The sequence below is a fragment of the Taeniopygia guttata genome, chromosome 21 (assembly GCF_048771995.1).
Source record: "Taeniopygia guttata chromosome 21, bTaeGut7.mat, whole genome shotgun sequence".
NCBI lineage: Eukaryota > Metazoa > Chordata > Aves > Passeriformes > Estrildidae > Taeniopygia > Taeniopygia guttata.
The window spans coordinates 3,252,783-3,266,427 of record NC_133046.1 but is presented as its reverse complement, the minus strand read 5'-3'; the positions used below and the strand labels follow the sequence as shown (position 1 = coordinate 3,266,427).

At 50.5% G+C, this 13,645-nt stretch overlaps 1 protein-coding gene across 1 annotated transcript; it reads left to right on the top strand.

Annotated features, from left to right (window-relative positions):
• Nucleotides 1-9,944: 9,944 nt before the first annotated feature.
• On the top strand, nucleotides 9,945-13,063 carry C21H1orf174 (chromosome 21 C1orf174 homolog). The gene is made up of 3 exons (XM_030289279.4): nucleotides 9,945-10,165; nucleotides 10,720-11,205; nucleotides 11,960-13,063. The coding sequence occupies exons 1-3, from the start codon at nucleotides 9,989-9,991 to the stop codon at nucleotides 12,068-12,070; spliced, it is 774 nt and encodes a 257-aa protein (XP_030145139.4). The 5' UTR covers nucleotides 9,945-9,988; the 3' UTR covers nucleotides 12,071-13,063.
• The last annotated feature ends 582 nt before the right edge of the window (nucleotides 13,064-13,645 follow it).

Here is a 13,645-nt window from a genome sequence, read left to right as displayed (position 1 = left end):
CTTGGAGACAAAACCGAGGGACGTGCCTGATCCCCATGCAGAGTGCGAGCAAAGCTCGAAGCCCTGAGAGCCGCGGAGCTGCGAAGGCAGAGATCGCCGTGGGTGCACACGGAGCGAGGGAAGCTCGACCTTGGCAACACAGCAGGAACGTCAGCAGTGGTAAAAACAATGCTGTCCCCAGGGAACAGCGAGATCCAGGGGCTGCTCCAGCCTGCTGGCTTCTTGGCTGGAGCAGTTTGTCTCTGGAGAGCTCAGGGTGGAGGAGAAGCCGGTGTTCAGCTGTGTGTGAGCAACAAGGGGCACTGCACTGCTTTCCCTTGCTGGAAGAAATCCATTACAGAGAGGATCACCCTGCCATGGATGCTGGCTGGCACAGGGCCAGGCTCACTTCCAGGGCCAGAGAAGCGCTGCTGGCTCTGATGCAGGTGGAGAAGAGCCTGACGGTGTCTGGAAGGTGGAATGGGCAATCTGCAGGTGGGACAGGAGGTCTGGGAAGAGGGACAGGAGATCTGGGAGGAGACACAGGAGGTCTGCAGGTGGGACAGGATGTCTGGGAGGTGGGACAGGAGGTCTGGGAGGTGGGACAGGAGGTCTGCATGTGGGACAGGAGGTCTGGGAGATCTCACAGGAGGTCTGCATGTGGGACAGGATGTCTGGGAGATGGCACAGGAGGTCTGCAGGTGGGACAGGATGTCTGGGAGGTGGGACAGGAGGTCTGGGAGGCGGGACAGGAGGTCTGCAGGTGGGACAGGAGGTCTGGGAGATCTCACAGGAGGTCTGCAGGTGGGACAGAATGTCTGGGAGGTGGGACAGTGAGGTCCACAGTTGACAGTGCTGCTGTCTCTGGCCCCTGGAGCAGTGCAGGATGCTCCAAGCTGGCCAGAGCAGGGGTTAGTGCTTTCTCTCCCCCAGCTAAAATCTATCCTGAAACATTTCTGATACCAAAATGCACCAAGTTAAGCACAAGAGCAGAAGTCTCTGGTGACGTGGATGACTTTTTGCAGGACAAAGACAAACAATGACAAACCTTGGCATACAAATGGGCATGGAAACTGTGCTAATAGTGCACAGGTAAGTTACCCACCACCTTCCTGGGCACTGCCTAGGAACTTCATTTACTTCTTTTCCTATTAAACAGGATAACAAAAGCACAGCCACACAGTGCAGGAGTTTCTCCTTAGAAAGTGCTATTGTCTGCAGATGAAGCAGGGCCAACGCTTGTTTCAATTCCCTCAGAACCCTCTCTCTGAATGGGTTTCTTGTGCACCTGATTGTTGTTCAATCTCTCCTGCCCAACCTGGTGTACACACAGTTCTGGGGCTTGCTTTTGATCACGTTGGCTGCAGGACACTTGTTCCTCCTGTGAACCCTGCTCCTTTGTTCCTGTGAGTGTGCCACCCACAGGGAAACCTTTGTCCAAATAATCTCAGATTCCCTGAAGAGCGAGAGCTGCCAACTTTGCTTTCTAGTTGAAGTGACAGCAAGGAACATACAGATTTATTCTTCTATTCACTGGTGGCTTTCTATTCGTGTGTCCTCAGATCAAATCAAAGTGTCAAAACAACATCCCCGGCACTCCAGCGGCAGCTCCTGCCCACCAGGCGGACATGTGAGGAGCAGGTATTTTTAGCTGAAAAGAATAACCAGCAAGGGTCATGTAGTGAAGAAAATAAGACAATGGTAAGAAGAAACCAAGGCACTTCTGCTGGAACCTGGGAGGATTGGTATTAAACCAGTCACCCCCTGCCCCAGGAAGAAGTACAGAAAGGGACAGGAAGATGTGGCAGTCAAGTTTCTGGCTCTGTGACAGAGTTATTAGAATGCTCTGAGCCCTAAACCCTCTTCCTGGGTGGTTTTTAATTCTGACTCTGTGCTAAGCATTAAGCACTATCAGTGCATGCAGAAAAGAGCCCTAGAAATGTGCTGCTTGAGCAGGAGTGCCCAGCTGAAGTCTTTCTCCGCTTACATGATTAATCTGTCTCTGAAGAGCAGCTATTACACACTGGGATGGTGTCTGGACAGTTGTGTGACATCTTCTGTGCAGGATGCGAGCAGTGTGGATGACAAAGGCACGCAGCCGGCCCTGTGCAGAGGTGGGAGATGACTCAGAGCTGTGGCACGGTGTAATGGAGCTGCTCCTGGAAAACCTGCTTCAAAAGAGTCGGGACACAGGAGATCAGCAGCGATGCTTGATGGAGGCAATACCTGAGGTAGGAAGTACTTAAGCAGATTGTAATGAGGATGTGGGTTCATTACCGGAGCCTCCCAGGGTGATGAGGGAATCGCTCCTGTTGCACTGCAGCCCCAGTCGGAAGCCGCACCAGGCCGCTGGAGCCGCTGTCCTAGCGTGATTCCTACCCATGGAACAATATTGCTTGCTGGTGCATGAACAGAACATGTCTCCTCTGATTGTTTTTTCCTGCTCTTTTGAAGACAGATGCTGTCTTAGGATCCCCACTGGTACAAGGTCCTCTCTGAGGTGCAGTTACAGCTCTTTATACCTAATCTCTAGCACTGGGAACCAGTGGTGAAAAGAAATAAATCCAAGTGGGGATGTTTTAGCACGGAGTTTGCTCTGGTTCTGAATGAAGTCTTGAGAGTGGACAAGAGACTGACCTCAATAGCCTTTTCCATGGCCCTGCTCCAGGGTGCTTCATCTGTAATTATCCTTTTTTAATTCAGGGAGCTACTGAACTGTGATGAGATTCCTGCAGTGGCTTAAACTCCCGCTCCTGCAGGATATCAGGGAAAGAGACACCTCTTCAGGAAAATGCTGATGGCTTTTTGCTCTGCTAAGAAAATGCCACCTGGTCCAGCTGTCTTCTCCATCTCAGGTGTTCATCCATGGGCATGTGCCTTTGCTTGGACCAGCTCTGTCCTGGGAAATTTCCTCTGCCCAGAAATTGGCAACTCTTAAATGCCAAGAATTAAATTGTTGAGGGGTTTTAAACTTTACGTATTGAATTATGACAAGACAAGCGACAGAAAGTGAGCAAGAGTTAATTATGTGACAGGGAGAGAAAGTGCCACTGTGCAGCAATCCTTTCAAAGGCAAACAGAAATATTTATAGACTCAGGACTGCACAACTTGCTGCGCTCTGACTCGAGATGTGTTACTGATTCACGGGGCAGCATTTTCGGATGGGGCTCTGGTGTGGCCCACAGCTCTGCTGAAAGGTAGGTCTCACCTCAAGCTGCGTTCAGAGGCGAGTGCTAATGAGAGAAAATCTGGTAGGATTTTGTCAAATCAGAGTTTAAAAACATCCTGGTGATGTCCTCTTTTCAGTCCCTCGGTGGATTTCCCTTTCTTCATGCATAGCAGAGCGTCTGTGAGTGCTCACCGAGGTGACCCCTGCCCACACCACACCAGCAGCTCTGCAGGGACAGTGCCCTGGCCCCTCCAGATTTGGGGCACACGCAGAGCTTGTGCAGGTGCTCATTTCTGGGGTGATTTCCCACCACACCACAATACTTCTGTTCTGTTCTGCCGTCCAAGCAGAGCTGCAAAGTGCAGAAGCTGGGAGAGGAGATAAACACGATCCTGAGATCAAACCCCATCAACATCTGCAAGCAGCCACCCCACAGTCACCCTCCTGTGGGACACTCCCTGCCCTCCTTCACTGCTCCCAAGGGTTGTCCTGTGCAGAGCCACCCTTGGTGGGCACAGCCTCGGCTGTGTGCCCTCCACAGCTCTGGGCCTGGCCTGGGATACTGTCACTATTTCCAGGGACTGACTGATCCTGATGGGAGCAAGGAGAATCTGCTGTTACCTGCAGAGGACAGTGGGAAGGAGAGAATTCATTCCCATCCCTAAAACAATCCCTGCAGGCAGGTTTTGAGTCAGATTTCCAATCATCTGCCTTTGGAGACCACCAAGCAGGCTTTAAAGAAATCTTTATATTTTTAGCAGTAACATAATAGTAGTGGAAATTTAATAAAATTCACCATCAAATATTTATCCCATTACATTGGCTTAAGTAATTTAAGATGCTGAAATCAACACGGTGGGTTTATATTTAATGAGCCTTGTGTAAAACAGCCACTTCCATCCTTGTCAGGTGTGTAGAGAAGACACTTGAATTCACTCAAAAGAATTTTTATCTCCCCAAAGATATGTGTTAAATAATGTACAACACTCACCAAAATGTTGCCTGTCACTGGTGGAAAATCAGGCTGGGGCTCGGTGAGCCTGATGTTCACTGGCATGTAGGACAGAGGAAGGGCATTTTAAAATTATTATTATTTTAAATCTAACCAAGCAAATTATGCTGAGAACAGCCTGGGCTCAGCTTTTGGATGAAGTTCAGCCTTGCTGAGTGTGGTGTTCCCAGCCTGTCCCTCTGACAGCTGGGCAGGGTGGCAATGCCAGGACCAGGCTCAGCTACCTGCAGGCAAGGGGGCTGGAGGAAACAAAGAGAAGCTGTTTGTTCCTGAGATGCCCTGTTCCAGCTGGGAGCAGCACACTCAGAGCTGCAGAACACAACTGCTCCAGCTCCCTGGGGTGCCTAGCAAAGCAGCCAGGCAAAATCTGGGTATCTCTCCCATGGAGACAGGCTGGGAGAACTGGGGGTATCCAGCCTGGAGAACAGGAGGTTCTGGGGAGACCTTAGAACCTCTTGCAGTGTCTAAAGGGGCTCCAGGAGAGCTGGAGAGGACAATGGACAAGGGCAATGAGTGACAGGACGAGGGGGCATGGCTTTAAAATAAAAGAGGGGAAATACAGTGATTTTAGGGAGAAATTCTTCCCCGTGAGGGTGGTGAGGCGCTGGCACAGGTTTCTGAGAGATGCTGTGGCTGCTCCAGCCCTGGAAGTGTCCAAAGCCAGGCTGGACAGGGCTTGGAGCAAGCTGGGATAGTGGAAGGTGTCCCTGCTCGTGGCAAGGGGTCGGAACGGGGTAAGCCTTAACATGCATCCAGCCCCAGCCATCCTGTGTCCCCCGATCCGGGCTCCTCGCAGGAGGGCAGACAGGCTCGGTGGGTGGGAGAACGGAGAAAACTCCTTGTCCCTCCCGTGTCCTTTACGTCGCCGTGTCCCCCCGTGTCCCCCGTGTCCCCCCGTGTCCCCCGTGTCCCCCCGTGTCCCCCGTGTCCCCCGTGTCCCCGTGTCCCCGAGCCCACGGCCGCAGCGCCGGTCTCACACTGACCCCCAGCGTCGGGCGGCGGCTGAGCCCGAGCCGCTGTCCCGGCCGGGAAGTTCGATGGGAACGAAACCCTAATTAAACCCTAATGAAAACCTGCAGCAAAGCGACGTGACAGAGCGGGAAGCGGAGGGCCGGGAGGGCCTGTTCCCACGGCTACAGTCCTGTTTAATTGAGGCAGGAAAAGGTTTCTGTAGCTGACACTTTTTAACAGCCATACCAAGTTGCCGGGAAATCATTAAAATCCATGTAATCAGTCTCCTGGAGCAAAGGTAAGGATTTGGGTCCAGTGAGACGCTTTGTGCTGGGAGAGATTTACTTGTGGTTTGCGAAACACTTTAAAAATCAATATGCCAGGAGCAAGAGGGGCTTAGGGAAGGCAGGAGACCTAGGGCAGGTGGAATTCACTGGGCGGTGTTTGGAGGTGCTTTGGGAAGGATTTGCCAGGTAAACACTAGAGATGGTTACAAAAAGTGCATCAGTAGCAGGGGGACAAGACCATGAGCAGCAGGGCTTCAGGCAAGGCTTTGGGGGAGAGTTCTGGCAGGGCTCCAGCCATACCCATCACAGGAAGCCCAGTGCAAACAGCCCCTCAGACAGGTTCTCTGCACTCGCTGTTCTCCCAAGTTCCTTATGGTTTGTCATTAACAAATGTCACAGGTTTTCTCTTTGTTGCTCTTTCTCACAAAGCCCACGTACAGCTCTGTCGTGTTAATTAATTTCTTCAGATACTGCCTTTCCATGTTTGGTCCTTGATAAAACACTTGCTAGAAATCCAAAATAAGACTCAAAGAGATTTCTCACATGGCAAGCATAAAGTTTCATTATGTACCGTAAATTGCCTGTGATTTCTGTGTCAAGGCTCACCAGCTCCTGATGTGAGTACTCCTCTGTGATGGAAATGAGGGGTTTATTCCATGTCAGTGGTGCAAAGGTCCTCAGGTCAGCAGTGCTCAGGGCAGCTGCATTGGAGGGCTGCAGAATTTAAGTCTGAGATGGGGTATTAACTCCCAGAGGATTTCCAAGTACACAGTGCCTCTGGGAGCCCAAAACTGGCAGTCCATAGAATCATGGAATCACAGAATGTTTTGGCTTAGAAGTGACTTTGAAGATCATCCAGTTCTAACTCCCTGCCATGGGCAAGGACACCTTCCTTAGATCAGGTTACTCAGAGCCCCATCCAGCCTCAGTGCTCACCAACATTACCTGAGCTGGCACAACAACACCATGTGATGGAAGGGAACAGCAGCGAAACACCTTTTCTTGAAATCTTCAACACAAGACCAACTCTTCCTGCTGAGGAGGCAGAGGGGGCAGCCAGAAGGATGCAGCAGGGAGCAAGGCTCCTGGTCCTGGTTATTGGGAAGCGGATGCTCTTCCTGCTTTCTCCCCAGAAAAATTCAGCCACTTGAACCCAACCCACCTTTTCTGTGGCAGGAAAAGGCCAGCCAGTGCTCCTGATGGATGGCTGTTCAGTATGACAGACCTCACATTCAACAGTTAACAGCCAGCATGTTTACAGGCAACATTTTTTTTGGCTGCTGTCCCTGGCATGTCAGTCATGTTTAGCCAAATGAACCAGGAGGATTATAACAGACAGGGACACTGGTGCAAGTGACAGGCGCAGAGACAAGTGCTGCAAGAAGCTCATTTGCACATCAAGTTTCACAGCCCAGCTCTCCCTTCCTGCTCCATAAGCTCATCAGCTGCTGCTGCAGAGCCGCCAGTTTTCACAGGAATGGTGGAGCTCACAAACCCCTCTTTTCATTTTCTCTTCCCTGCCTGCTTAGACAACAGATTCTAACATAACCCGTTTTTCTTAAATATTGAGAATAAGCCCCCTTTTATGTGGAAATGTGGGTTTAATGTAAATAGCTCGTGCTGCTCTGATTCCCTCAGAGGGCTGTTGGCTGTTGGCAGTCTCCCCTGTTGCCTTTCAAGTCACTTGGGAGTCACTGCTGCTGAGAAGGGGATGGATCTCAGAGGGATCCACAGTCTCTCCTGGGTGCTTCCTGCACTGTGTGGCAGTTTTTATCTTGGCCATATTTCAGAAGATGCAGCAACATCTGAAGCTGTGAAATTGTCACTACCTGCCCCCAAAATAATGTGGTTAAAGTGGGGAATAGGGTGAGTGTGACATGAGAGCTCTGGATGGAGCCCTGCCATCCCAGCTCCATCTAAACTGTGGTGTCCCTTGTACCCTGTGTCCAAGGTCACCCCACAGAGCCTCATGCACTTGTAGCTGTGTACCCCACCCCACACCAGGTCACCGAAGGCCACAGGACTGCTCAGGGCTTTGCCACCCCCTTCTCAGCGCTCAGTCACATCAGCTTTGCAAAGCGACATAAAACCCAAGGAACGTACAGTGTTGTGAAAAGTATTTATTAGAATTAAATTTTCCTTACTATTTTCAGTTTGTTGTGGAAATTAAAACAAGAACCACGTTTTCCAGCTGCAGAAATGCTGCTTTTCAGCCAGTTTCAGTCTGCGGCTGTTTACAAGACAGTATAAGTTTTCAGTGCCTAATAAAAACAATCATCTGTATTCCATGGCTGCAAGCAACAACACTGTGAGAGAGTGGAGCAAGTCGAGAAGGTTTTGGAGAAGAATATGAATTATCTCACCCAGAGAACAAAGAATAGACGGACCCTGAGCACTGAGGGAAATTGCACAACAACGTGCAGGTGATTCTCCAAACCTGCATGGTTTAATGGGGGGATTTTATACTTTTGAGAAAAAATATATTTCTTGAATATCCCCATAGGTACAGTCTTGCTACTTATTTCTGCGATTTAAATTGTTGCTTCTGTTTTTTAAGGCCAGGCTGAACGGACAAGCATTTAATCAGCCAAGTTGGATGGAGGAGCACAGGTACCACTGAGACTCGTGGGACAACTCTGCAATGAGCAAGAACATTAAAGGCTGCTATAAAGAAACAAGCTCCTGTGCCCTCAGATGGACAGAATTATAAAAATCCCCACAGCATCCCCAAAGCACTGAATTAACTGGAGAAGGAGTTGTGTTTAATGTGATGGATGGAGCCAGTGGGCCCCATCGTGGGGACGTGGCCGTCAGGGCACTGGTACCTGCCGCCGCTCCCCACAGCACCTCCCCGGTAACATCAGACAGGATAATTACGTACTTAAATCTGGGTGCTTTACTATACAGAAATTCATCTGCTACCCTCAGAGTCCTTGAAGTTAAAGAGGGATTTGAGTTACTGACATAATTTGTTCCCTGAGGGCTGTGGAAAGCAGAGAGAAGCACATCTGAATAATAACTCTTCCACCACGTCTTGAATGGGAGCGAGCGCTGCTCCAGAGCGAGACACAATGGGAAGCAAACGATTTCAAATGTTTATAAGCTACATAGCTCCCAGGCAGGATGGGATGGGTTTTTACCCAAGCAGCAGCTGGGAGGGAGGTCAGCAAGCTCCCTTCAGAAACTGTAATTGCAGCCTTCCAATACCTGAAGGGAACTTATAGGAAAGAAGAAACAAGACTATTTACCAAAGCATGCAGCGACAGGACAAGGAGGAATGGGTTTAAACTAATAGAGAGTAGGTTTAGATTGGATATTGGGAAGAAATTCTTGGCTGTCAGGCTGGGGCGGCCTCGGCACAAGCTGCTCAGAGGAGCTGTGGCTGCTCCTGGATCCCTGGAAGTGCTCAAGGCCAGGTTGGACGGGTCTTGGAGCAGCTTGGGCTAGTGGAAGGTGTCCCTTGCCATGGCAAGGGGTGGGAATGAGTGATCTTCAAGTTCGCTTCCAACCCACCCCACTGTGTGACCTGCGACGAGCTGCTTTGTCCTCACTTTGCCAAAAGCTTCTGTTAAGGCAATGCTGTCTGTGGTCCAAGCTAGGGGCTGCGGGCGAGCGAGGGGCTGCAGCGTGTGAGGGGCTGCGGTGTGTGAGGGGCTGTGGTGTGTGAGGGGCTATGGTGTGTGAGGGGCTATGGTGTGTGAGGGGCTGCGGTGTGTGAGGGGCTATGGTGTGTGAGGGGCTATGGTGTGTGAGGGGCTATGGTGTGTGAGGGGCTGCGGTGTGTGAGGGGCTGCGGTGTGTGAGGGGCTATGGTGTGTGAGGGGCTATGGTGTGTGAGGGGCTGCGGCGTGTGAGGGGCTATGGTGTGTGAGGGGCTGCGGTGTGTGAGGGGCTATGGTGTGTGAGGGGCTATGGTGTGTGAGGGGCTGTGGCGTGTGAGGGGCTATGGTGTGTGAGGGGCTATGGTATGTGAGGGGCTGCGGTGTGTGAGGGGCTATGGTGTGTGAGGGGCTGCGGTGTGTGAGGGCCGTGGGCTCCCAGTCCTCACTGGCTGGGATGAGGCTGCCCTTTGCCCGGAGCCCTTTGTCGGTGCCCGGAGCCCTTTGCCGGTGCCCGGAGGGCTTTTTCAGTGCCCGCAGCCCTTTGCCCGGAGCCCTTTGTCGGTGCCCGGAGCCCTTTGCCCGGCGGGCTTTGTCGGTGCTCAGAGCCCTTTGTCGGTGCTCAGAGCCCTTTGTCGGTGCCCGGAGCCCTTTGTCGGTGCCCGGAGCCCTTTGCCCGGTGGGCTTTGTCAGTGCCCAGAGCCCTTTGTCGGTGCCCGGAGCCCTTTGCCCGGATCCCGGAGCCCTTTGCCCGGTGGGCTTTGTCGGTGCCCGGAGCCTTTGTCGGTGCCCGGAGCCCTTTGCCCGGATCCCGGAGCCCTTTCCCGGTGGGCTTTGTCAGTGCCCAGAGCCCTTTGTCGGTGCCCAGAGCCCTTTGCCGGGTGCCCGGATCCCGGAGCCCTTTGCCCGGTGCCCGGATCCCGCGCTCGCCGCGGGGCTCCTGACCGGAGCTCCACAAGATGGCGAGCGCGGGCCCGCGCGTGGCCCAAGATGGCGGCGGGCGGCGCGGAGCGGGGCCGGAGCCGCTCGGACACCGCCGGCCCCGCTCGCCCGGCCCGGCCACGGCCACGGCCACCGCACCGGCACCGGCACCGGCGCTCCGCGGAGGCCGCCCCGGCAGCCGACCCCGCACAGCCCGCGGGGGAAACAGCCGACACGGCGAGCCCGGTAGGAGTGACGGGGCCGGGTGGGATGGTGTGTGAGGGAAAGGCCTCGCAGCCCCGGGGGGGGATCGCAGGTGATTATTAACAGCTGCAATCTGAGCATCATCATGTGGGAATTATCAGGAGAATTGAGGTAAATTTATCGCCGTTCCCGCTCCTCCCACGACGTTGCTTGTTCCAGTGCAGAAATACAGAGCAGATTTAGCCGCTTGCTGTGCCGGGTGATGACAGGCCTGGCATAGTAATTCCCATTAGCATCATCCTTAAGAAAATAAGAACATGGTGATTGACCTCTTACGGTGCTAGTTTATTCTCTGAGAAAAGTGTTTTTCTCTTGCGGGACTGTACATTGTGGGTTATGTAAGCTGTCTGCTCCTCTTCTCTCTCTTCACATGCACTTTCTACTAATTACTTTTCTTAGAAGGTTTGGATCAAAATGCCACTTGTGTGATGGAACTCTTCTGTTCCAAAGCCAGCTTTGCAACTAAAGAGATGAGGTGATTTTATTCTTCTTTATTTCAAGTGAGCTTTACAATCTTGTCTTTTTTTTTCTAACAGTGTTCATCACATGAAGCTACTGAAGGACGACCTGCAAAGAGGATGAAATATGAAGAAAGCGATCTAAAATCAGAACTAGAGGTATTCACGTGTGAAAGTGGAAACCTTGCTGCACTGGGGGAAACACCTAAATCGTCTGATGGGGATGGAGGTTCAGAAGATCCAAGAGACAGCAGTATAATCCAACAGGAAAAAGATGAAAGCATTCCAGAGACTGATGAAGGGAAGCAGGAGAAGGAGCATGGTGTTTCTCTGGGGCCACACGCCATGAATTCCAGCGGTGCTCCATTAAAACTAGGTGGATATCTGCACCACTATCACGTGTTCAGTGAAGAGGAGAGCAGCTGTGGGAGCTTTGACGGGGCCACCTCGGAGGACACGGATCGCCCGCGGAGGCTGATGCTCCTGGAGCACAGCAGCGGCCTCTCGGATGAGGACAGCAACCAGCCCATGCCAGTGCACCGCTTCTTCGGAGACGTTGAACTGGTGAGATGATGAGTCTGTTCCTGCTTTAGACTCAGCCCTGCTCTGCTTAAAACTTGCCTCAAAACTCTTGGTGAATTTGACCAGTATTGTTGGGCCCTGTACCCCAGGTAAAGCTCTCCATCAGAAATGAAATTACTCGCCCAGCTAAATTAATTTCAGGTGTAAAATCCTTCTTATTTAGACTTTTTATTCCGATTCCATGTGATAGGTAGTTTTACTGATAATGACATTGTGGAGACATATTGTTGATAAAATAGATTTTTGCTATTCTTTGGTTCTTAACAGAATCATAGAACAGCTTGTGTTGGAAGGATCTTAGAAATCACCCAGTTCCAGCCCTGTTGCATTGGGATTGTTTGGAATGGAAACTGGTTTCTGTCTACCTCAGCTTTTGAACTGACCCAAGAGCCAGAGCTTTACATTTGAATCTGTTTAACAAGCATAATTTTAGGGCAAGTGATGTTGCCATCTTTTAGGTGTTTCTTGTGGTATTTAGGGAGCAGTGAGGATTTGTTTAGGGAGCCCTTCACCCTGTGCCAATCCTCCTCACACCAGTGGAAGTAATGCTAGCCCTGATTCTGCCCATGGATCTGGTTTGGGCAGATTCACCCCAGAGCCCCACAGCTTTAGCTTCGTGCCACTGCTCCCAAGCTGAGGGTTGGTTCCTGTGTCAGCTGAGGGAGGATGGGAGCTGGTGGAGGTAGGAGTTCTGCCTCCACAGACTTTCCTTGTTGATTTGATCTTTTCCCTCCAGCATCTCCCGGCAGTTGTGCTCCCGAGCGTGACGAGGAGCAGGCGAGAAGCCAGGAAGCTCCATTTCATTGCAAAAGAAGATGATGAAGATGAGGAGGAGGATGATGTCTAACAACAAACTGTTAACAAATTAAACCATTCTTCTTCCTCTTTCTGACCACATGGCAATGGCTGTGTCGGTAACATGAGGTGTCTGTTTGCCTTTTCTCAGGGAGACAACCGGGAGAGTTTGTTTGGCTGGAATTGGTAGATACAATATTCCACTGATTATCTGGGGAAAATACTGAATTTTCAGTGATTTGGAAATAAAGTATAATTTAGCACTTTAGCACTGATATTTCAGGAAAAAAAACCCCAGGGAATATAGAAGTTCTTATGGCTTTTTTGTAAATTTCAGCCTCTTGAGAAAGTATTTGGTTTCACTCCTTTTTTTTTCTCTCCAAATAGTCAAGAAAAGGATGCTGGAGCAAGGTTATTTTTCTTTTAATTCTGCAATGTCTGTGGCATCCAGGTAATAAAGGAGAGCAAACTGACTCCCTGGTATAAAGAAGGTCAAGGGTCTTCCTTGTGTGGGTTGTTTACACCTAACCCAGGACCAATTAAACCTCTAAAATGCAGTTTTGCTGGCAAAATGAAATGCAGGATGTCAGAATGGATTCAGTGTGCTCATCTCTGCAAGTTCAGCACGTTTGCATTGCACTTCAGCTCCCCAAACACCCACCCCGTGGTGCTGCCTCCTCCCTCCACCTGCTGCTCTTAAGTGTTGTCCTCTGTCGATTTCCAACTGGTTTCCAGCAGGGATTTTGGAAAGAAACGCTCTGGTGGTGATACACAACGAATACCATCCCTTGGATTTGATGGACAGAGGAAGATTGCTAAGGCTGTGAGGCAGCCACCTCTGCATGTTTAAAAAAAAAAAAAGGGGCAACCTAAGCCAATTCCAGGAACTGTTAATTCAACCAGTGTTTGTGGGAATATTTCTTTGAAAGTGTGATTATGCAATAAGCTTCTAGATATTTATTGTTATAGCTCCTGCTATGTTTCTAAAAATAGAGAGAAAATGTTATCAGCAGATGGTTTAAATAAATATTAATTTCTACAGCTAGAGCTTGTTAAACATTCAAAAGTTGTAAGGCAAACAAATTGCATATGCATGGCATGGTAATGCATTCCCATTTCCACTCCAGCTGATGCATTGTTTCTGTCAAAGATATTTCTTGGCTCCTTTTCACTCTAATTCTGTAACACGGAAAAATCCAGATTTTTTAATTGCATATTCATAGTTCCAGCCCAGCTCTGTGTTGCAGCAGCTCCTCCCAGCATTCCTTCAGTGCTGTGTTTGCTGCTGGCTCTTTCTAGCAAACACAGTTTCACACACAGACATTCATTTCACTTGCAAAATGCGTTTTCAGTTTGTGGGACACGTGCCACACAGGTGACACTGGGTTTGCCACCAGAATCCTGCCACTGCTGCCCTCCCCAGTGTCAAACAGTGCAGGAAGGGAAGCTGGAAGAATTGCATGCAGTGGAATTAGAAATCCTTGTTAAAAATGCATCTCCATCTCCTTGCTTTTCAGATTGCAGTGTTTGGGAGGGGACCAAGTTTGTTGTTTAAAGTAAATCAATACCCTATTGTAGCAAAGCTTCCAAGACCCAGTAAATTTGGGCTCAGGCAGAAATATCATTT